Below are 26,082 nucleotides of genomic sequence, written 5' to 3' on the forward strand. Positions count from 1 at the left end.
TGATCTTCAGATAAGAAAGGAGAGGATTATATTTCTGAGCTAGGTGCAGAGCACCAATTTTGTAGCTTGTTGATTAGCACTGAGGGGAAGTTAGTGTTGAATGCCAAGTGGTACTTGATAAACAGTAGCCTGTTGTCTGGATGTTACAAAGTTGAGTAGAGAGGCAATAGGATTGCAGCCACTATAGACCGGATCTTGGGTAAGGGGAGTCAAATTGCAGCAAGTCCAAGTCCTTGCTCAGGCAGGAGTTAATTCTAGCATGACAAACCTCTCAAAATGCTACCATGCAATAGTCACTGAGGCAACTTGCTCTTTTTGAGCGCTGATGAATGCTCTTTAAGATTGTGGAAACTTCAAATCACACTAGTGGGAGGATGAAGACATCCTTGACACTCTAGCCAGTTGGTCAGCTCAGATTTTCAGTACCTTAGCAGGTACACAGTTGGGGTCAAATGCCTTGCAAGTTTTCACCCTCTTAAAGGATGTCCTGATGTCAGCCTCTAAGACAGAAATCACAGGAACACCAGATGCTGTGAGGATTCACATAAATCTAGTGTTATTCTCAAAGCATTCATTAGGGAGTGAAGCATCACAGCCACTTGAGCTGTTAGGCTTTGCTTTATGGGAAATACTGGGTTGCAAATTCTGCCACAGCTGTCATGCATTCAACTATAGGCTGAACTCTACACAAAATTGGCTTTTAGCTCTTACAATAGCCCTCTATAGGTCATAATTGGACTTATTCAAGATATTGATTGTATCAAATATAACAATGGAACTGCTACAGAACAGTTTGAATAAAATACCTGTCTAGATCGTTTAAGATTTTAAAGGTAACCATTGAGGTTGAATAAAGTGCGTTGTTGAAACAGTTTTTCTTGCAGCATTACATTAGCATTACAGAAATTGAATGTTCTTTTATAAAATCTTTGCCTCAAACAGGATCAAGATAATTGTTCTATTTTTATTTTAACCAGGTCTTGCCTTGTAAAGTATTACTTGTATACCCCTGGATTAGAGGAAGGTATTTTTGTTGAAGTAATGAAAAACTCACATTGTGATGGAGCTCGGAAGAAAGGGAGGAGACTGGTTTTAAAGCATGTGGACAAAATGCCCATCCATCAGGCCAGTTAAGTGTAACTGGAGCTGCGGTGTGGGTATCTTGGCCTGAGAGAGGACACTGAAGATGAAAAGTCCCAGAAACCTTTGCACATGTGCCTGTGAAACCTTACACAGTAGCTCTCCCATAAGTTTGTTAAGTGCCACTGTGGTGAAATTTTGTAGATGGATCTCTAACAAAAACTGCAGAGACATGATCCCTTCTTCCATCAACAAGAATGATATAGAGTGATAAAAAGGTTTATAGGAGTTAGAAAATACAGATTTTATATTTAATGGTACAATGTTGGAAATATCTATTGATTGCAAAATAGGCTGCTGACAAATACCTATAAAAAAAACGTGCATGAAGTCTGTCCTTCCTTGCTATCAGGCATCAATTTCTAGAGTTAACTAGAGTTTTTCTTTATTTATTAATTTACAGGATGTGGGCATCGCCAGCTAAGCTAGTATTTATTGCTCACCCTAGTTGCTCTTGAGAAGATGGTGATGAGCTGCCTTCTTGAACCCCTTCAGTCCCTGAAGTGTAGGTACACACACAGTGCTGCTAGGGAGGGAATTCCATGATTTTGACCCAGCGACAATGAAGGAACGGCGATATGTTTCCAACTCAGAATGGTGAGTGACTTGGACGCAGATTTCCAAGTGGTGGTGTTCTCAGGTATCTGCCGTTCTCGTCGTTCTAGATGGTAGTGGTCATGCCTCTGGTAGGTATTGCCTTAGGAACTTTGGTGTGCTGTTGCAGTGCACTTTGTAGATAGTACACACTGCTTTAACTGTTCGTCAGTGGTGAAGGGATTGGATGCTTGTGGAAGGGGTACCAATCAAGTGGACTGCATTGTACTGGATCGTGTCAGACTTCTTCAGTGTTGATGGAGATGCACTCATCCAGGTGAGTGGTGAGTATTCCATTACACTCCTGTCCTGAGCCTTGTAGATGGTGGACAGGCTTTGGGGAGTCAGGAGGTGAGTTATACGGTGCGGGATTCCTAGGCTTTGACTTGGTCTGGTGGCCACAGTGTTTATATAGCTAGACCAGTTCAGTTTCCTGTCAATGGTAACCACCCCCAGGATGTTGATAGTAGGAGACTCAGTGATGGTGATGCCACTGAGTGATAAGAACGATGGTTAGAGTCTCTCTTGTTGGAGACGGTCATTGCCTGGCACTTGCGTGGCTCGAATATTACTTGCCACTTGTCAGCCCAAGCATGAATATTGTCCAGGTCTTGCTGCATTTGGGTAAGAACTGTTTCACTATCTGTGGAGTCACGAATGGTGCAGTACATTGTGCAGTCATCTGCGAACATCCCCACTTCTGACCTTATGATGGAAGGAAGATCATTGATGAAGCACCTGAAGGTGCTGGGTCCAAGGACACTTCCCTGAGGAACACCTGCAGTGATGCCCTGAGGATGAGATGATTGATCTCCTACCACCACAACCATCTTCCTTTGTGTCAAGTATGATTCCAACCAGTGGAGTGTTTTCCCCCTAATTCCTATTGACTCCATTTTAGCTAGGGCATCTTGATGCCACACTCAGTCAAATGCCGCTAGATCTGTCCGAAGTCTATCCCATTTAGCATGTTGGTAGTGCCACACAATGTGGTGCAGGGTTTCTTCAATGTGCAGATGGGACTTAATCTCCACAGATACTGTGTCGTGGTTACTTCTACCAATGCAGTCCTGGACAGAAGTTTCCGCAGCGGGCAAGTTGGCGAGAATGGAGTGAAGTGTGTTTCTCCCTCTTGTTGTTTCCCTCACCACCTGCTGTATTCCTAGTCTAGTAGCTATGTCCAGTAGGACCCGGCCAGCTCAGTCTGTGGTGGTACTACCGAGCCACTCTTGCTGATGGACATTGAAGTCCCCCACCCAGAGTACATTCTGTGCCCTTGTCACCCTCAATGCCTCCTCTAAGTGCTGCTCAACATGGAGAAGTACTGATTCCTCAGCTGAAGGAGGACGGTACGTGGTAATCAGCTGGAGGTTTCCTTGCCCATGCTTAACCTGGTGCCATGAGATTTCATGGGGTCCAGAGCAGGGTAACTCCCTCTCTACCATATACCACTGTGCCACCACCTGTGCTAGGTCTGTCCTGCCAGTGAAACGGTACATACCCAGGAATGGTGATGGTGGAGTCCAGAATGTTAACTGTAAGGTCTAATTCTCTCAGTACAACTAGAGTCCACTAGCTGTAGTTTAATCAAACAGACTGAGCACATTGAAGAATTCTCACATTCAACAAAGCAAACTTTAATAACTTATTAAATTTTCTTGAATGCAAAATATCGACTGGAATAAGCACAGGTTCAGGTGAAAACAGATAAACTATCAGTAAACTTAAAGACAAAAATCCAGTAATTTTAATTTTCAAATCCATGGAATATTGAAAACCTTTGAGGTTATTATGATCCACACAATTGTCTTGCAGCTAGAGACATAGTGAAGCAGCAACTGAGGTTTAGAATGCATTAAAAGCTTTCTTAAAACTCATTTATCAAAGCACAACATTTTTATGTTTTTTCTTTTAATATTAAGAATAACGTGCAACACCATAGAAGAGCAGGGAATCTTCATCAACTCTTGATTTGTCCATTTAGCTCAATACAAGCTTAGTCCATATTGTACTGTTAAGGCTTTCTCCATTAGTTCTTACTGCAAATTACAGGCCATTATTTTCCATTTGAAAATCTGTTGGTTGCCTGGAAACTCAACTGTATTGCAAAACTGCAATGTGTGCAGCCTGTATTTATGTAAAATAAGAGCTTGCTTGATCCTTTCAATTAATATGCATTTCCTGATGCAAATTTGCATAAACACCACAATAAAAATTCAGATGCCACATTGTTAAAGTAATAGGAATAAAGCCAGAGATGGCCAACTGTGCATGAGCATTGAGGCCCTCCATTGCTTGGGTTGACCATGAATGTTGTGTCCCAGTTGTCTACATGATACACAAGCCAGTATGCAGTATCCTGTTTCCCATGTAGCAATCTCCCCCTCTCCATACAGCTGATGAATCCAAAGAAACAGTAGAGACCAATATAGTTTAGCACCAGTGGCATTGCAGGAATTGCCAGTCAGCATTGAACTTAATGTAGGGCTGCTTTAGGGGCGCCAGCTCTGGATTTTTCTTTAAGATTTTCTCCTGAAGCCTTCCCCATGTCTGGGTATAAGTGTAGGCAGTAGAGGTTTGAGATCAGAGCTTTTCTTCTCCTGGATGAGCTGCCAACCAAGATGACAAGCCCTATCTGCCCAAAGCAACTGGTTTTAAGGCACCAGTAACCCATCTTGCCCCTTCTCCTGTCAGTAAAAAGTTTGTAGCTAAGCCCAAGTAAAGGCCAGGAGCTTGATTGTCAAAAGCTATTTGAGGTGCATACCATTGGAAGCATTTAATAAGTAGTGAGAGCTTATCCCTACTACTGCTCTGTTACGAACTGTAACATTTTAGAAACAAACCAGCAGCAAGAGATTTCACATTGAGTCAGGTTTTAATGTTAAAACCACTATCTTTATTAGTAATACACATCAAAGTTGCTGGTGAACGCAGCAGGCCAGGCAGCATCTGTAGGAAGAGGTGCAGTCGACGTTTCAGGCGGAGACCCTTCGTCAGGACTAACTGAAGGAAGAGTGAGTAAGGGATTTGAAAGTTGGAGGGAGAGGGGGAGATCCAAAATGATAGGAGAAGACAGGAGGGGGAGGGATAGAGCCAAGAGCTGGACAGGTGATAGGCAAAAGGGGATACGAGAGGATCATGGGACAGGAGGTCCGGGAAGAAAGACAAGGGGGGGGGACCCAGAGGATGGGCAAGAGGTATATTCAGAGGGACAGAGGGAGAAAAAGGAGAGTGAGAGAAAGAATGTGTGCATAAAAATGAGTAACAGATGGGATACGAGGGGGAGGTGGGGCCTTAGCGGAAGTTAGAGAAGTCAATGTTCATGCCATCAGGTTGGAGGCTACCCAGACGGAATATAAGGTGTTGTTCCTCCAACCTGAGTGTGGCTTCATCTTTACAGTAGAGGAGGCCGTGGATGGACATGTCAGAATGGGAATGGGATGTGGAATTAAAATGTGTGGCCACTGGGAGATCCTGCTTTCTCTGGCGGACAGAGTGTAGATGTTCAGCAAAGCGGTCTCCCAGTCTGCGTCGGGTCTCGCCAATATATAAAAGGCCACATCGGGAGCACCGGACGCAGTACATCACCCCAGTCGACTCACAGGTGAAGTGTTGCCTCACCTGGAAGGACTGTTTGGGGCCCTGAATGGTGGTAAGGGAGGAAGTGTAAGGGCATGTGTAGCACTTGTTCCGCTGACACGGATAAGTGCCAGGAGGGAGATCAGTGGGGAGGGATGGGGGGGACGAATGGACAAGGGAGTTGCGTAGGGAGCGATCCCTGCGGAATGCAGAGGGGGGGGGGAGGGAAAGATGTGCTTAGTGGTGGGATCCCGTTGGAGGTGGCGGAAGTTACGGAGAATAATATGTTGGACCCGGAGGCTGGTGGGGTGGTAGGTGAGGACCAGGGGAACCCTATTCCTAGTGGGGTGGCGAGAGGATGGAGTGAGAGCAGATGTACGTGAAATGGGGGAGATGCGTTTAAGAGCAGAGTTGATAGTGGAGGAAGGGAAGCCCCTTTCTTTAAAAAAGGAAGACATCTCCCTCGTCCTAGAATGAAAAGCCTCATCCTGAGAGCAGATGCGGCGGAGACGGAGAAATTGCGAGAAGGGGATGGCATTTTTGCAAGAGACAGGGTGAGAAGAGGAATAGTCCAGATAGCTGTGAGAGTCAGTAGGCTTATAGTAGACATCATGGATAAGCTGTCTCCAGAGACAGAGACAGAAAGATCTAGAAAGGGGAGGGAGGTGTCGGAAATGGACCAGGTAAATTTGAGGGCAGGGTGAAAGTTGGAGGCAAAGTTAATAAAGTCAACGAGTTCTGCATGCGTGCAGGAAGCAGCGCCAATGCAGTCATCGATGTAGCGAAGGAAAAGTGGGGGACAGATACCAGAATAGGCACGGAACATAGATTGTTCCACAAACCCGACAAAAAGGCAGGCATAGCTAGGACCCATACGGGTGCCCATAGCTACACCTTTAGTTTGGAGGAAGTGGGAGGAGCCAAAGGAGAAATTATTAAGAGTAAGGACTAATTCCGCTAGACAGAGCAGAGTGGTGGTAGAGGGGAACTGATTTGGTCTGGATTTGTCTTTCTTCCCGGACCTCCTGTCCCATGATCCTCTCGTATCCCCTTTTGCCTATCACCTGTCCAGCTCTTGGCTCTATCCCTCCCCCTTCTGTCTTCTTCTATCATTTTGGATCTCCCCCTCCCCCTCCAACTTTCAAATCCCTTACTCACTCTTCCTTCGGTTAGTCCTGACGAAGGGTCTCGGCCTGAAACATCGACTGCACCTCTTCCTACAGATGCTGCCTGGCCTGCTGCGTTCACCAGCAACTTTGATGTGTGTTGCTTGAATTTCCAGCATCTGCAGAATTCCTGTTGTTTATCTTTATTAGTATCTACTTATCATATAGTAACTCGACCAACATAAACAAAAGTTAACAGTGTTATGTGTATATATACACACATGTATACACATAACTCCCAAACTATTGAGTTTGGGGGAACAAGGCTTAGAGTCCTGAGATGGTAAAGTAAGAAAGTTCAGTAATCCACGAAGTAAATGATGGGAGAGAGATATTTGTGATCCAGGGTGAAACATAGAGAAATGCTAAGTATGAAGTATTCCACAAGTTCCACGTCAGGTAAAACTAGATAACAGTCGCCGTAGGTTTTGTCCGTCGTAACGTTCCAAGTCCACATACGAATTATCACCGAAAGTGACCTGTCACAGGAATATCGTCTTCCAGTGGTTACCACACAACAAGGGCTATACAAGTGGTTCCACAAGATATCCACAAAAATCCGCTCCTATGGATTATACGAAGTGACAGTCACACATTCATTGTGCACCGTGTGCCGGTGTTTAACTCAATCTTCTGGGCTTAAAAGAGTTCCAAGCCTCAGCTGTGACAAGCTGAAGCTACCGGCTTCCCCAGTCTCTCTCTATTACTACTGAAAGTCTCCCTCTCTCTCCATGTTTAAATCCACAGTCAGCAGTGTCAGCCTGTGACTGACATCATAGTCCCGTCTCACTCAGGTGCTTAAAGCGACAGTCCACAGTAAACGAAACCTGTGGGTTCATAACAGCTCCCATACTGTAGCAACCTTAAGGAACCATGTGAGCATTAAATAGCTGCTGAATTAGTAATACATCCAACAAAGAACTGGAATAGATAATAATTAAATTTTGTGTTTGTCCTCCATATCTCCATGCTCCACATGTGAAAATCGTGCAGATGCTAATGATAATTTCAAAATGTCCAACCTTCTGCTGAGAAATCCTCTCAGAGTAAAGAATGTAAAGCTTGTAAAGAATGTTAAATCATTTCAGAACTTAGTACTATCTTCACAGATTGTTGTTTAAATAATATTTTTCCTAAATCACAGTTCAAATCCAGTCCAAATCCAATGTACATCATGTATAAGCAATTGTATCAGTGGTGACTGACTGCACGAACCCAGTGTAAGTCAAAAACACCAATGAAGAAATGTCAAGGTACCAGCATTTTCTATTCTAGGTTTACACTATTGGCAAATAAACTGTATTTGTGGGAGTACTATTTTATATTTTGAAAACAGGAACACAGAACTCCAGTTAATACTCAGAACCAGGTCCCATCAGCACCATCAACAATACTATCCAAACAGACTTGCCTTTTTAACAACCCTCCATACATGCTGCAAAGGCAACACCTATTCTTTTCAACATGGCTTACTTTCACACTGGCCAGGGATGTACCAGGTATTTTAGTTCCTTATAGCACAGAAAGAAACAATTTGGTACATCTAGTGTATGCCTATCTCAGTGAACGCCTACCAGTCCTTTTCTCTCATTTACCTGCTTGTAGCCTATTCTCTCCCAAATACTCAGTTGATTCTCCTGACATGAAAACTAAGTCAGGGTTGATTTCTAAATCTAAATAATTCACCAGCATGAGCTTGAGGTATGGGAGACACTGGAGCATCTGGTGGGGAGGGAAGGGGAACACAGATATTCAGAGGAAGAACATATACAGAACAGTTAAGTCTGAGGGACCCTAGATTTGTGATATAAGATGTGTTTTAGATGTTTATTTTTTGTCTTCTGCATTAGTATAGCAGTAGAAAAGAGCAAATTTTAGATATTCAAACATTCATTTTCAAAAAAATAAATGTTGCAGAGATTTTTTTTTATTTTCTTAGAGACAAAACATTAAGACCACTTTTCAAGTAAAAAGTTGATTAGTTTGTAGGCACATTATATAGCCCAGTGCATGATTAAACAGAGATAACAAACAGGTGCTAACGATCAATGACATAGTAAGTTCAATGACCAAAACTGATTAACTGAAACGGAAATGGATGTAGAAGGAATCAAACTGGGTGAAGGACAACCAAACTAAAATTGTGGTATGTGGCAGATGTGACAGTTTAACTTTCAAATCATCAACATGATACAAGGTGGTTATTCTGCATCAGCAAGGTCTCTCCCAAACAGAAATGTTGCAGCAGACAGGATTTTCAAGATGTGCTGCCAAAGCTCTTCTGAAGAGGTGCAAAGAAACAGGCAAGGTTAAGGACCAGAAAAGCAATGGCTGGAGATGAAACTGATTGCAGCAGATGAAAGATACCTCAAACTGATGTCCCTTCTAAATTGGAAGTAGTCCAGCAGTGCTATCAGCTCTGAACTCACAGAAGCCACCAGAACCCAAGTACACCCCTCTACAGTCCAGAGAACTCTTGTCAGAAGTGGTCTTCATGGAAAAGTTGCTGCCAAAAAAACATTCCTCCAAAGAGGAAACAATGTCCGTAGTCTTACCTGTGCACAAAAATACAAAGATTGGGGTGCTGAACAATGGAAGCAAGTGCACTGGACTGATGAGTCAAAGTTTGAAATTTTTGACTCGAACAGAATGGCAGTGTGTCAGTAGAAGAGCTGAAAAGCACTACATGGATGAATGTAAGCACAGTGAAGCAAAGCGGAGGTTCCCTGCAGGTTTGGGGTGTATTTTCATGAATGGAGTTGCTGACCTGCTCTGAATTAACAGAATCCTAAAGCTGAGAAGGACAAGCAGATTCTTATCCATTTTGCAATACAATCAGAGAGCATCTGATCAGTTCCAACTTCATTCTGCAGCAGGGTAATGGCCCCAAGCACATGGCCAAGGTCACAAAGAACTATCTTCAGCGAAAAGAAGAACAAGGAGGTCCGCAATAGATAATATGGCCTCCACAGAACCCTGATCTCAACATCATTTGGGCTGGCTGCGATTACCTGGCGAGACAGAAGTAAGTGAGACAACCGAAGTCTGCTGAAAAACTGTGGCAAGATCTCCAAGATGTTTGGGACAACCTACCAGCCAATTTTCTTATAAAACTGCATGACAGTGTACCTAAGAGAATTGATGGAGTTTTAAAGACAAAGGGTGATCACTCCAAATACTGACTTGATTTAATTTTTTTTCTGTTTATTGCTCTTTATTGTATTTTTTAAGTATTTGGATATTTCTCATTTCATTACTTTTCAAAGTATCTTCACTATTCAGAATTTTTTTGCACTTGCCTACGACTTTCACACAGTACCTGAGATCAGGATCAAACCTGTGTCCCTGAAGCTGTGAGGCAGCTGAGCAACCTAGTGTTCAGCTGATAATAATCAAGTCTCATTTGAATTTGTGCTGTTATTTAAGATAGCACGTATATCAGTAGTAGATGAAAAGTGGGGGAAGAGAGCTTCCAAACCAATGAAACATAATGTTGTGTACTTTCTTAATTACAATATTTTAAATTTCATTTGCAGTGTTATCACAAAAGGTTCCCAGTTCAAAGTAAGGAATCATACCTGATTACATAACAGACTTCAAGATTGTACCCAGCATCAACATATCCCAGAATAAGAGCATGCTATTCAGTTAAACTTAATACAGTATAAACATCTCATCCATCCACCCTTTACTGTACTTCTACTGAAACCCTAGTGACAGAACTACAATGCTATCATTGACGTAGTGCTATATCATAAACTACGATTCCTAAACAAGCATAATGTAACAGTGTTTATACTACTCCAGTAATGTTTACAGTATTTTTGCTAAATAGCTTTTTTCTTCTAAGTGGACAGAAAATGGTTAATTACTGCTTCTCCTCAAAATCATTAACTGAGGTTAGAGTAAAGTTTCACAATTATCTTCAATAATGCCGTCACCACTTTACAAAGTGAATGTAAGACTTAATCATTCTATTAGACACCAGAGATTGCAGATACTGAAATTTGGAGCAAAAGACAAATTACTGGAGGATCTCAGTGGATCACACAGCATCTAATACTACTCAGTTTGCTGAGTTCCTCTGACAACTTGTCTCTTGCTCTTAATCAATCTGCTTCTATTGACACCAACTTGAACATTATTCAATAAACTCCTGAAAGGGTTTCTGATGACATCATGATGTGTTTCAGAGAGGAATCGAATGCCTGGTGCAGAGAAATTAAGTGGAGTATGATCAAATCCCTCTGGACAGCTGAAGAACTAAGTTATCTTAAAAATTGTATTTTGACAAGCTTTCTGAGAGCGATCAATTCCACTAATGATTAACTGTCAGTGATGTAAAACTGATAGCCCACACACCCTACCCTGCACGACTTACCTACAGTGAACATTACTACACAGTGACCTGAAATGTAGACAACAGGGATATCCTGACAATTAAGAAAAATTCATCAAGTCATCAGTCCTCGTATTAGCACCAAACTTAATAGCATTGGAGTGGTTTCTCACCTCACAAATATACCTTGATCAATGCAGTAGCTACAATAACCTTTCCAAACATGCTGAGCACTATCATAGGAAAAATCCATTTATACATATAAAACATGTAGTGACTTGTTCCTCAATTAACAAGGCATATTAACAAACATTTTTGCCAAAGAATATGGTCATTCAGCTGAAATACCTATATTATCTACATTACCTGCATATGAATGTTTCTAAAAAGTTAATCTTAAAGTAATACACATCAACATCTTCATATAATTAGTATATTTATCTGATGTCACTAAGCAGCAGCAGAACATTCTCAGAGAGGTAGATGAACAACTAAAACATATATAGTCAAAGGTTAAAGACCATGTTCACCGGGAAACAGAAGGATAAGACTCCATAAGTACTTTACAAGGAGTGATTGAAGAGATTAAAAGACAAAGATCACTAAAAGTGCAAAGCACTAACAAGTAACAAGCTCAGGTAGATGAATATACGTCTGAAGTTAATGGCGTGGGGAGTTTTAAGTTCTTAGGACACAACAACCTGTTCTGAGCAGAATGGGATTGTACAAACTGGCAGATGTTATATTCACAAAATAATCTGCAGATGCTGGGGTCAAAGCAACACTCACAACACGCTGGAGGAACTCAGCAGGTCAGCCAGCATCCGTGGAAAAGATCTAACAAAGGGTTCCGGCCCGAAACGTCGACCGATCTTTTCCACGGATGCTGTCCGACCTGCTGAGTTCCTCCAGCGTGTTGTGAGTGTTGCAGATGTTATATTCAACATGTGATGATATTGAGTGTATCCATTCTCGATTCATAAACATCAGACAAGACCTTAAGTCTAATAGATATCTATCAGTACCCCGATCTTTAGGAAGATTATACTATACCTACCTATAGTGCAAAGACTAATTTACTTAACTACTTTAGTCTCTTTCCTGAAGGGATTTAGCCACCAATAATCACTATTTCAAGTGGCGGGTCCCCCCTACCAACCAAGGAGGAATTACTTCCAGCAAATGAAACAGATTCAACACAGTTATTTTAATTGGAGCACATTTATTGTGAGGAGTAGTTCTACCAAGTATTATAATTCTGAAAGGATTTCCAAACAGAAATACAATATTCACAAACTAGAAAAACATACCAATAAGTTGCAGACAAATATTATGTCCAACACAGAAATTAAGTTCCTGGAAGAGGTCCTCTTGAGTTGAGACTGAAGAGTGGACGCTATGACTTCATCTCTGTAACTCCTCACTACTGTACTTCCTTCTAATAATTATATCTTTTTTTGCCAGACATAGTGATGATCTCATCTGCAAATGATATGTTCACAACTGCATTGATATGTTCAGATGGCAGGAGCTTGGGTATACATAGATAATGCTGTTTTTACTGATTAGGTAGCAGTTTCAGTTATCAGCAATAAGCTTTCTGAGACAGGACAGTATTGTTTCTCGAGGATGGATAAAGGGGTACATCATAAGACCATAATAGAGTAGAGTAGAATTAGACCATTTGGCCCATCAAGTCTACTTCACTATTCCATCATGGATGATTTATTATCCCTCTCAATCCCAATCTCATGCTTTCACCCTGTAACCTCTGATGCCCTGAGTAATAAAGAACCTGTCAACCTCTGCACTAAATAGACCCAATGACTTGGCCTGGACAGCCACCTGTTGCAATGAATTCCACAGATTCACCACTCTCTGGCTAAAGCAATTTTTTTCCTCATCTCTCTTCTAAATGGATCTCCCTCTATTCTGAGGCTGTGCCCTCTTGTCCTAAACTCCCTCACTATAGGAAACATCCTCTCCATATCCACTATGTCCAGGGCTTTCAATATTTGATAGGTTTCAATCAGATACCCTCCCCCATTCTAAACTCGGCAAGTACAGGCCCAGAGCCATCAAGTGCTCCTCATATATTGATCCTTTTGTTCCTGGGATCATCCTTGAGAACCTCCTCTGGACCGTCTCCCATGGCAGCACATTGTTGCTTAAATAAGGAGCCTAAAACTGCTCACAATACTCCATGCAGTGTGACCAACACCTTATAAAACCTTAGCATACCATCCTTGCTTTTACGTTCCAGTCCTCCTGAAATGAATGCTAACATTGCATTTCCTTCCTTAACACCAACTCAACCTGCAAGTCCCTTTGCACCTCTGATTTTTAATTTTTCTCCCCATTTAGAAAGTAGCCCATGCCTACCAAAGTGTATGACAATGCACTTCCCTACACTATATTCAATCTGCCACTTCTTTGCCCATTCTTCCAATTAGTCTAAGTCCTTCTACAGACACCCGACTTCCTCAACACTACCTGATGCTCCACCTATCTTTGTATCAGCTGCAAACTTGTCCACAGAGTGATCAATTCCTTCATCCAAATCACTGACATATAATGTGAAAAGAAGCACTCCCAACACCAACCCCAGCAGAACACTAGCAGCCAACTAGAAAAGGCTAGTTTTATTCCCATTCTTTGCCTTCTGCCAGTCAGCCAATCTTCTATCCATGATAGGATCTTTCCTGTAATATCATGGGCTCTTATCTTGTTAAGCAGCCGCATGTGTGACAGCTTGTCAAAGGCCTTTTGAAAATCCAAATAAAGAACATACAGTGACTCTCCTTTCTCTATTCTGCCTCACTTCTGCCCCACTTCTGCCCCCTGACACAAAATGCTTATTAAGTTTGTCCACCATTATTTTATCCCCCATTCCTACCTTTCCAATGTCATTTTCCAGAATCCAATATCCATTCTTGTCTCTCTTTTACTCTTTATATATTTGAAAAATCTTTATGTATCCTCTTTTATATTATTGGCTACCTTACCTTCATATTTAATCTTTTCTCGCTTTGTGGCTTTTTTGTTGCCCTCTGTTGGTTTTTAAAACCTTCCCAATCCTCTACCTTCCTACTAATTTTTGTGATATTATGTGTCCTCTCATTTGCTTTTAAGCTGTTTTTGACTTCCCTTGTCAGCCACAGGTAACAATGCACTTTCTGCATTGCTCCCAGAACTCTGCAGTCATCCCTGCTAGTGTCCCCTTCCAATCAACTTTCAGCTCCTTTCTTATGCCTCTGTAATTCCCTTTACTCCACTGTAATACTGATAGATTGATTTTCAGCTTCTCCTTCTCAAACTGCACGTGAATTCCATCATATTATGATCACTGACTCTTAAGGGCTCCTTTACCTTAAGCTACCTAATCAAATCTTGTTCATTACACAACACCCAGTCCAGAATTGCTGTTCCTCTAGTGGGATGAACCACAAACTACTCTAAAAAGCCATCTTGTAGGGATTCTACAAATTCCCTCTCTTGGGATCCAGCATCAACCTGATTTTCCCAATCTACCACCATATAGAAATCCCCCATGACTATTGCAACATTGCCCTTTTTACATGTCTTTCTATCTCCCATTGTAATTTGTAGCACACATCTTTGTTACTGTTCTGAGGCCTGTAGATAACTCCCATCAGGATCTTTTTACCCTTGCAGTTTCTTAACTCTACCGACAAGGATTCTGTATCTTATAACTCTAAGAGCAACCCCATTCCCCTCTGCCTACCTGCCTATCCATTCAGTTTAGTCTGTTTAGTTCCCTGTTTAGTCTGGGAAATGGGAACCTGCAGGTAAAGCAGGAAGAAGGGATTAGTGAGTAGGATTGTAAGGGAAAGGAAAAGAACCAACTACTGAATAAAGGGCAACAAAGAAGTCTGACTGTGCTTAACAGTCTGTTGTTTGGTGCGAGGAGTTTAGGAAATGAAGCAGGTGAATTGATGGCTGAGATGGAGGTGGAAGTTTTTTTTTTAAATCCTTTTTTTAAGGATATATGCATCAAAGGCAATGCCACTATTTATCACCAATCCTTAACTGCCCTAACCAGAGTGATTTCCTAGGCCAATTTAGTCAGCCATATTTCTTTGGGTCTGGAGTCACATATATGCCAGACTATATCCGGAAGGCAGGTTCCTCTCCTGGAGGAAATTATTGAACCATATGAGTTTTATGACAATAGATGAATAAGGAGTGACTGCCCTCCAGCTGAACAATCCAATGGATACCAAACGCCATGGTAGCTTAGTGGTTAGCTCGGGTTTGTCAGAGTTCAGAGTCCAATCCCGGTGTCCTCTGTAAGCAGTCTCTGTACATCATCCCTTTGGAATGCATGGGCTTTCTCCGGTTTCAGTACTCCAGTTTCCTCCCGTAGTCCAAAGGCATACCAGGTCATTGGGTTTAATTGGGGTTGTCGGTGGTTGTTGGGTGGTGCGGCTCAAAGGGCTGGAAGGGCTTCTTCTGTGTTTTATCTTTAAGTAAATAAAATAAATAAATATAAACAATCCAGCCGTTCTGTGGTCATTCGTAGGGGAAGCTTCTTGATATTGCAATAGTCGCTCTAGCGGGGTTTTAAGAACAAGAATAATCATTTAATTTTCTTGCCTAAAAGCAAGACTGAGGAGGATGCAAAAGAAAACTACAGAGTGACAAATAAGTTATGGAAAACCTGTAATCATCTTAGCCACCCATTACAGGAGAATGCAACCATATTAGTGTGGGTACAGTGGAAATTGAAAGGTTGTTATCGTGACTGGATAATTGTAGTTAGGAAATTGTCCACACAGGGATTGTTTTCTTATGAATAAACAAGGCTAAGAGAAAGTTAATTTAAATATAACTACTACATCGACTCAGGCCTAGGGGGCCGGCGTCGGGCATAATTTTAATTTAAATATAGATCGTATGAAAAGTTAGAACAAGGTAATGGGTGTGAACTGGATCCTTTAACAGGGAATCCAGCAACTAGCAGAAAATTTAGATGGAGTTGAAGCAAAAAAATAGTTCACTCAAAAAGTAGGCTGTGTATGAAACTCATTGGTTTTGCTGATGACTGAAGCAAGGATACCGAAAGGTCGCAACCCAAAATGTCAATTGCACTACCCCCCCCCCACCCCCACAGATGCTGCCTGGCCTACTGCTGAGATCCTCCAGCATTTTGTGTGTGTTGCTTGGACATATACATTAACTCAGTTTCTCCTTCCACCGTTGTTGCCCGTTTAGCTAAATGTTTGTGACATTTTAATGTTTTTATTTCAATTTCCACAATCTGCAGTTTTTTGATTTATTTTTAAATTCTGTCTGTACAGGCATGTGATGTGCTAAATCTTCCAGACTTTGGGCTAGGAAGTGTGACTTTGTTTTTATGATCTAATTAATTGGACCTATTCTTTACATGTGGTAATTCCATCTTGGATTCAGTTTCCTCACTGAGAATGTGTTCCATTCCTGATCAGCCCAGGTTTCAAGGGCTTTATGTGAAGCCAACAACGCTGCCTACAGTGCCTGATCAAGTTCCATGGCACACACATTTGAAGCTGAGATGCGAAGAGTGACCATTGGAAGTAACTTCTGAAGAAGCTGCAAGCTTTAGGCTACGTCCACACTACGCCGGATAATTTTGAAAACAAAGTTTTTTCTCTTTGTTTTGACCCTCCATCCACACTGAAATGGCGTTTTCATCCCCCGAAAATGGAGCTTTTCTAAAACACTCTCCAGAGTGTGTAAATTTGAAAACGATTGTTCGGCATTGCAGTGTGGACGGGGTAAACGGAGATATCTGAAAACGCTGTCATGACAACACCACAACAACAATGCTTTTTCTGCTTCTGCTTGGTCCTGCGCAAGCACTGCCGGACGGCTGTTGTAACGCGCAGTCGGTGTGAACGGCGTCAGAGTTAAATTGTAAAGTGAGCTTTTCTGACTAGATCCCCTAAATCGATTTGATCGAGTCTATCTTTAAAAATATTAATGTCAGAAATACTGCACAGGTCTGGTGGCAGAAGATTCCACTCTCTTGTTGGTCTTGGATAGAGGACGGCTTCATGCGTGTGTTGTTTAATTTATTGTTTACGTTAATAGTTTGTTTGGAATTAAACATCTCCACATTCTCCACTGCTTTGCTGACTTTGTAGTCGTTTGTAACTCGCAGAAACAGTTCGACCTCATTGTCTGTCTAAACGAAGAAGTCCGGTCTGATTTTTCCAGCGGAGATTTTCTTTGTATGCCTCGAAGACATTTTTGAAAACTTTCTTTTGCTGTTGTTGTTGGTACTCTAGTTTTTGACCAATGGAAATAGCAAAACGCCGCCACGGAAACTTAAATATTACACAGTTTCCTCTTCGCTTGTTCTCTGTAGATGTGTCTGTGCATGGCCAGTAGGAGTATAAATATTCATTTTAGTGTGGAAAGAGATATTTTGAAAAACACGTAGTGTGGACGCCTGTCATTTTTACTCGAAACCAGCGTTTTCAAAATTATCCGGTCTAGTGTGGACGTAGCCTTAGAGCCAAAGAACCAAGGCAAGAGATCTGCCTTCTTGAGAGACTCTTCTAAAAAATCACTGGTATTACAAACTATTGAAGGGTTATTTACTTCCAATTTACCAGTGATGAAACAGTAATTAATGCTTAGCCAAGGAGTTGCCAATAAATTAGCTGTTTTGTGAGCTACAGTGGCTGGAAAACAGTTGCCTTGAATTGACAGAATGCATAAAAAGCAAACATCTGTTGTAGTATTAACACTGAGGTCAGTGCAATAGTTTAGGAGTAAAATTGACAGAACAGCCCTTTTCTGATTCCATATATGCTTCCACTATTACCTGTTACAGACCTGTTTATTTCATTTTCAATAAAGTCTATGTTAATAGAATATAATTACAGGAAAATCTAGTATGGCAGTAATCAAACTATAAATCAGAAACTACTAACAAATTATTGACTAAATAGGAATGTTATTCCTAAATTGCTCAACGTTCTGGTAACAAGTTGCACAGATTTTTAGGTTAAATTTGCACTGGAGAAGTTACAGCTCTAAGTTATTCAAAGTTCTAATTAAAATGCTAATCAAATGTTTGGTGACTGATATTTTGAGCAGGTCTAACTAGTTTTGCACCAACATTTGCTGTTAAAACTGAGACTTTATTTCAATGAAATGGACTGATACAGTTGATCAAAAATTCTCTGTAATGCTGATCAATTACTTATTTCTGTCCAGAAACTGTGAATGCTACAAATCATCCAAAACCTCCTTACAAAAATAAATCACAAACTAGAGAAGGTCCGCAGATTTCTTGCTGGAAATCTAAGTAACACACACAAAATGCTGGAGGAACTCAGCAGGCCAGGCAGCATCTATGGAAAGGAGTAAATAGTCGACCGTTCAGGCCAAAACCCTTTATCAGGAGTAGTCGGAGGGCAGCAGAGATCACAGAGGGAAGAGTTGAACTTTTTCAGGGTAGACATCCCTGGAAGAGACTTTGTAGTATGTAGTCGAATCACAAACAAGAGTCCTGATGAAGAGTCTCAGACCAAAACATTGACTGTTTACTCTTTTCCATAGATGCTGCCTGGCCTGCTGAGTTTCTCCAGCATTTTGTGTGTATTACTTACAAAAAAAAATGTTGTTATTTGTGTGAATACATAATGCAAAATTAGGCACATAAACATTGAACTTTTGAAGACACAGTATGTACTGTACTATGTAAAAAATACTTTAGTATGCCTTCTTTCATTTACTGATAAAACCAAAAGGGTTAGTGTGGCATAACTGAAGAAACCATTTTAATCCTTTTTTCCACGGATGCTGCCCAACCTGCTGAGCTCCTCCAGCGTGTTGTGAGTGTTGCTTTGACCCCAGCATCTGCAGATTATTTTGTGTTTACATTTTAATTCTTGTCTAGAAACTATCAAATCTCCTATTTAAATTTTGCTGTACAGTGGACCCACAATAATTTCTCACATTCACACAAATAATTTTCTTACGACCATGATTTGGATGGAACCATGTATATAACCATTGTCAGTTTCAGGACTGGTTATGTACAGTCTCACACTATGATGAGGGCTCTCAATGGAAATTAATTTAATGTGCAAATCCAAATTGAAGAGCTGCAAAGTGAAATAGGCATCGCTCAGTTCCAACAGACAATTATCGCAATCGCTGCAGAGGTGGAAACACAAAAATAACTATGGGTCCCCATCCTCAGAGAAAGGATACAGCCATATTCAGCCTGTAAGATATCCAGTCTATTGGTGAACAGTCCTTGGCAAGCTTAAATGGCAAGCTTCCTCAGGGGTGAAATAACTTAAAATTCTTACTGGGGAGGTTGTACTGTGAATATTGCTGATTTAGCCCATTTCCGTTAAGTGTATTGGTCACTTTCCTCCTGGTCTGTGCCAGATTACTTTTACCTCAACCAGCTCAAATAAGAAAGGGTCCTTTAACTTATTCTTGAGTAGGCCTTTGTTCTCCCAGTAATCAAGGACAACACAGTTCCTTCTTGTATGTACAAACTTCAGTTTGTCATCAGTGACCAGAAAACATTGTTTTAGGGAGACTAACATTCTCCAAGTGCCATGTCACCTCAGTGCACAAGTACATAACACGAGGCTGAATGTGTAATCTTGCATACTGAAATTTATGTTAAATTTTGCAAGCCTTCTGCATTTCAACTGAATAACCAAGGGCACTTTTATTTTTTTATGCTACACAATTGATTTTGTATCATATCAGTCTTCACTTCATTAGAAAAATGCAATGCACAATTCCGTTTCTAAACCTGATTGTGGTACTTGCTGAAAGTGGGGTTAGTTTTCTAAACAATGAGTATCATTGCAATAAGAAACGCTAATCATTTTACCTAATTTTATTTAAATTCCTTGATATCACATAGGTAAATTACACAATAAATTATTATAAACTGCATGACATTATTCCCTTTAAAATCTGTTACAAGATTTGTCTAAGTTTTCTGCAGCAATCATACCAGTAACAGATAAAGGCTTTAAGTAAGGGGTTCCCAAACTGGGGTCCACAGACCCCTCGGTTAATGGTAGGGATCCATGGTACAAAAAAGGTTGGGAACCCCTGCTCTGAGGGATCTTTCCATTACGTAATATAGGAAGACAGGAGATAACTCAAACCATCAAACCAACTCACTGATCAAATGAATCACAATTAATTTGAATTTCAACTCTATTTAACTGTGTTTCCTTCCACCAACCTAGTAAAAAAATTACCTTAATCTTGAAAATTTCTATTGACTAAGCACAACAGCCTTATTTATTATTTATTGAAATACAGCGCAGAATAGGTTCTTCCGACCCTTCGAGCTGCGTCGCCCTGCAACCACTGATTTAACCCCACCCTAATCAAGGGACAATTTACAATGACCAATTAACCTATCAACTTGTATGTCTTTGAGCTCTAGGAGGAAACCAGAGCACCTGAAGAAAACTCACGTAGTCACAGGGAGAACGAGCAAACTCCTTACAGACAGCAGTGGGAATTGAACCCAAGTCACTAGTACTGTAAAGCATTGTGCTAACCACTATGCCACCATGCTGCCCCTTTTAAGAGAGATATACATTTCTAGTTATTTGCTATGTTTTGTGAGAAAAATGCTTCTGGATTATACTTCTAACAGAATAACCTTAAATTATACCTAAATTATCACCAGTATTCAGGATGCTCCCGCTAAGCTAATAAATTTCTCTTTATCGATCCTTTATTTTATTTAGGTGCTTAGTTACATTACGCACACGCAACCCAGGGGAAAGTACCGGTTACATGCACACAACACTGTAAAAGTATCAGCAGCAATAGAACACACCTGGAGTCTGGTTTTGAAATTAAAATCCACTATCTTTATTAGTAACTACTAAATATAGTAACTTAACCTGGTGATCAAAAGTTAGCAGTGTTAGTTAGATTATGAGAACACTCAGTCCTCTTTTATTGTCATTTAGAAATGCGTACATGTATTAAGAAATGATACAATGTTTCTCTGGGGTGATATCACAGAAAACAATACAGACCAAAGACTAACACTGACAGAACCACATAATTATAACATATAGTTACAGCAGTGCAAAGCAATACCATAATTTGATAAAGAACAGACCATGGGCACAGTAAAAAAAAAGACTCAAAGTCCCGAGTCGATCGACTCCCAAGTCCCCAATAGCAGGCAGCAAAAGGCAGAAACTCCCTGGCATAAACCTCCAGGCACTGTCAACTTGCTGATATCTTGGAAGCAACTGACCCCAGCCGACACTGAGTCCATCCGTCCGAAAACTCTGAGCTTCCGACCAACCCCTCCGATACAGCCTCCCAAGCGCCACCCTCTGCCAAATGCCTTCGACCTCCCCCCAGCTGCTGAAACACGCAAAGCCGAGGATTTCGGGGCCTTCAGCTACGGAGATTCCGGTTACCACACAGTAGCAGCAGAAGCGAAGCGGGACTTTCAGAAGTTTTCCAGATGTTCCGCTGTGCTCTCACGCCTGTCTCCATCAAATCAGAATTGAGCACGGTACCCTACTTGACAGATGACAGATATTCATCACCAAAGTGGCCGCACGCGCTGTTGTTGCACCGCCATCTTCTCCCCCCTCCAAGTGTTATGCATGTATAGGAGTATAGATAAAGTTCCCAAACTTATTCAAGCTCAGGTGGCAAGAGTTACAGCCTTACGATGGTATGTAAGAAAGTTCAGTTCAGTCCACGGGTTAATTAATACGAGATATTTGTAATCCAAAGGCGAATGTTGTGAGAAGGCAATTACTTCGATATTCCACAGATTCCACGACAGCAATACAAAATAACAATTTGTATTTATCTCTGAAGTTGTTCCACTCCACACACAAGGTATCACCGACAGTGATCTTCAACAAATATCCTTTCAAGACAAGTGGTACCACACCTGAATTCAGCTACAGGACATCCCAAAGTGGTGGCCACAGGACACTCAAACCGAATCCACATACCAATTATCACCAACAGTGGCTTATCACAAAGGGGACCCTCTTCCAGGGAACTGTAACCCAGGCAAGGGTAGACACACCAGTAGATTCCACAAGGTTACCCTAACCACACAATGTGATAGCCACTTATCCAGTTCCACAACATACGAAATAACTCCAACAGTGATTTGCCACAGGGGTGCCTTTCTTCAGTGAACTACTACACCCAGACAAGGGTAAACACACACGTGATATTCACAAAGGTCTCGCCTCACCAGGGAACCCACTCCTGTGGATTAACTATGTAACAATCACACTTCCATATTCGAATGGAATCAAACTCACCCTTAGGGGCTACTCAGAAGAGGGTCCAAACAGTGACCTCTTTGTCACTAGGTTTCTTCTGTTTCAAACCTTCCTCTCCCCTCCTCTTTCTCTGCAAACTTCTTCTAGTTGCAGTACTTTGCGAGAGTTGTTTAACAATACTCTGGATCGATCTCAACTCACCCTTTTTGGGCTACTGAAAGTTTAAACCAGCGACCCCACTCACTGGTGTCTTCCATTGATCGAAACCATTTTGACTCTGAACTGTGTCTGTCTGTGTCACCTGACCTTGCTTACTCAAAACAAGCCGCAAGAAACCATAAACATTCATTGTCCATCAAATAACTCCACCTCTCTCACCATAGTAACCAAGCAATTTTGCAGTCAGTAGAAATCCAACAGTGTCCCAAAGGTCAGTCTCATTCTTTCGGCATTTTAAAGTGATAGACCACAGAAAAAATGAACCCTAGGTGTATATAACAGTTAGAACATCCCTCTTACGAAAGTAAAACATTAAAAAAGTGTTCTATGGTACAGGAAAAGGTATTCGGCTGAAAAACAAAAAAATACTCCAAACACATCATTCCTCTTGACCTAATTCGGACTTTATAAAGTTACCTTTTGGAGTCCGCAAGAATAAATTATCATATGCTTCTGAATAGACGTCAACTGGTTTTCTGTGGTATGGCTTGTGCAAATGAGTTCCGTTACTCTTGATTTTAGAAGATCTGAAATAACTAAAATCTAATGTCCCTTTGATTTAAGTAGAGTTATCCTGACAGCAGAATTGATTACATGAACGTTTGAAATGCCTGACTTCCAGCTTGGGAGTCATAAAATCTAGAAAACTCATAAAGGTTGCCAGAACAGATCAGTATATTTGCAATTCTTCAGATTTTTATTAAACAAGTAAATTAACAAATTCTTCCACTTGTCCACCAGACTCTGGATATAATCAGGTTCCCATTTGTTGATTCCTCTATTCACTATGCAGGAAGGTGACAATCCTGTCCCATAATACCCCAGGTGATGAAGGTTATATCTGCTGTCTTAATGTCAATTCAACACTGAGAGTGTGCTATAATGTCAAAGATACTGCATTTGGATGAAATGTGAAACACTAGGCGTCCCCTCTCCATCTCTATCTGCTTTTCTAATGGGCATTTTAAAAAAAGCTATTTGAAGGAAATCAGTTAGTTAGAATCTGCTGATTTTTAACCAGTGGTTCCATAGAGATCCATGCCTGTAGGTCAGCTGACTTCAGCATCAGTGCGTTGCAGTACAGGATCCAGACACGAGCTGGAGGTCGGATGCCGTGAATCTTTCCACCCTCCAGGGCTCAGCCACAAATCCAGGGGAAAAACACACACATATTACTGAGCTGAGGTACAGGGAAAGCTGGTATATGTATTACAGAGCCATTTCTTTGAGCGAAATCACTGCCCCAAGATCATAGAGGTAAATCCAGGTATGTTTTTTTGTTTCCACTTAATCAATGTTTTTAATTAATTTCCAATTTTAAATAAATTTTATTTATTCTTCCTAAATTTTAGGAAATTATTTACCTAATATTTTTATTCTTTAAATTATTTAAATCATTTAGAATAGCTTCTGAATTGAAAAGGATATGTTGGGAGTGCATTCTCAGGAACCATTGGCAGGGTAGTTCAGCGTTACTGATGAACCAACCCTCTACATTTCTGTTTAAACAGTAAGTGCAGCCATTGGCAGGCAATGCAAATCAAGCAACTGGAATGAAACTTAGGGAAGTTCTATAATGGGAGTCAGTCAATTCTGTCAGATTATCATGGAGGCAGAGAAGAGAAAATCACCAGCATGATTCATCAGTAGTGACCAGAAAACAGAACTATGACAAAATGCATTGTGTTACTAAGTTTAACAGTTTTGCATTATGTAATGATGTGATGTTTGCAAGATATTAAAACTTCACAAGCAACAAATTACTTTTTCTGAAGTGTGACAGTGCCCAGTGTGGCAGTCAGATTTCAAATAGAAGATTGAATATATAGATATTTTTTGTGACTGCATTGATTGAAGGAATACACATACCTTATATATTAATTTTCAGGACATGGGCATCACCAGAAAAACCTCCATTTTATTGCTAATCCCTAATTACCCTTGAGGAACTGGTGATGCACCACTGCTTTCAACTTCTAGCAAAGTAATTCCTATAGTGCTGTTGTACAAGAAGTTATATCCAGGACTGAGATCCTTTGATACCGTTTTGACTCAGAATGACAAACAACATGGAGAGGAATTTGCAAGTAGTGAAGTTTTTGTGTGATTGGAACCTTCTTGTTTGTTTAGCAGTGGAGGTCAGAGGTTTTGGGCTGTGTTAAGGTCCAGTTATTAAATTTCAAATGTAATTCTTGATTCTTATTGCAGGCAGGTATAGTGAGCAAATACTCAGAGTATTACAAACAGCAATTAGCTATGTCTTATTTAGTAATGGAAAACTCTGTTGTTGATAGCCAGTGTAAGTTGTGCAGTCCATGTTTACTAATACGGTGGCATCCATTTTAAATTCATTTTATCATGAAGTCTAGCATTTATTTATAATTTGCACATCCATATTGCCAGGTAACAGATTTGCATTAAGATCATACCTTCCAGACCTCGGTCAGTCTTATTCGGCATGTTACAGTACAGGTAAGCTTCATAAATGGGATCCAGGCGGGGAGGCGCAGTGTACATATCTACCAAAATTCGCTTTCGGTTTTTAGCCACCATTCTATCCTCTTTTGATTGCGTCACAGGAATCAGATGCACTGGAATGAAAAATTAAAGATGGTTACTCAAGATGCTTTTAAGAGAAATCATGCATTCCAGTTGAAGAACTTGCTGTGTTGCCTGACAATACAAATCACCAATAATTAGTTGTTGCAGCAGAGACAACTTTATCAATCATTTGATTAAAGGGAAAGTTTTTTTTCACCATTGCCTCCTTGCTTTTCTCAAAGTCCCTGGCTACATCAATGAAGTGGTCATTTTTATGTCTAAGCAACAGAAGACCATTAAGATTTAAGAAGCCACCCAATTAAATAAAGTCCTGTTATCACTAAGCATTCCCAGGTGTTTAAAGGATAACTGAAAGTCAGGCTGAATTTCCTCATTGTGACTAAGATGAGCAAGAATAACTGTTTGATAAGAATAACAGATGAAATCGGATCATTCAGAATAATATTTTCCTCGCTCTTAAAGCTCTTGATCTATCCAGCTTATTATCCCACACTTCATCGGTCCATCGTGCTGACTGAGAGAAAGCTTAAAGTGCTGAAAATACTCAGCTGGTCAGGAAGTATCAGTGGAATGAGAAAGAAGGTTAATGTTTCAGGTCAAGACACTTTAAAGATCAGGGAAAGAGAAAAGAATTTGAAATATCAGGTAACATACACAAAATGCTAGTGGAATGCAGCGGGCCAGGCAGCATCTATAGGAAGAAGTACAGTCCACATTTCGGGCCAAGACCCTTCGTCAGGACTAACTGATAGTAAGAGATTTGAAAGTGGGAGTGGGAGGGGGAGATCCAAAATGATAGGAGAAGACAGGGGAGGAGGAAAGAAGTTAAGAGCTGGAAAGTTGATTGGCAAAAGGGATATAGTGTTGGAGAAGGGGGACGATCATGGGATAGGAGGGCTGGGAGAAAGAAAGGGGGAGGGGAGCCCAGAGGAAGATGGAGAGCAGGCAAGGAGTGATTGTGAGAGGGACAGAGAAAGAAGGAAAAAGAAGAGGGAGAAATAAAAATAAATAAGGAATGGGGTAAGAAGGGGAGGTGGGGCATTAACGGAAGTTAGAGAGATCAATGTTCAAGCCATCAGGTTGGAGGCTACCCAGACAGAATATAAGGTGTTGTTCCTCCAACCTGAGTGTGGCTTCACCTTGACAGTAGAGGAGGCCATGGATTGACATATCAGAATGGGAATGGGACATGGAACTAAATGGG

The 26,082-nt window shown here is 41.0% G+C and overlaps 1 protein-coding gene across 3 annotated transcripts in view; it reads right to left on the reverse strand.

Annotated features, from left to right (window-relative positions):
* Window positions 1–26,082, reverse strand: part of pxylp1 (2-phosphoxylose phosphatase 1) — a 221,033-nt gene that overhangs the window by 41,780 nt on the left and 153,171 nt on the right. For all 3 annotated transcript variants that reach the window (XM_072255501.1, XM_072255499.1, XM_072255498.1), the window contains one exon: window positions 24,746–24,907. In XM_072255501.1, the coding sequence (XP_072111602.1) occupies window positions 24,746–24,907 (162 nt within the window). The remainder of the gene's footprint in view (window positions 1–24,745; window positions 24,908–26,082) is intronic.

Source organism: Mobula birostris, chromosome 4 (genome assembly GCF_030028105.1).
Source record: "Mobula birostris isolate sMobBir1 chromosome 4, sMobBir1.hap1, whole genome shotgun sequence".
Classification (NCBI taxonomy): Eukaryota; Metazoa; Chordata; class Chondrichthyes; order Myliobatiformes; family Myliobatidae; genus Mobula; species Mobula birostris.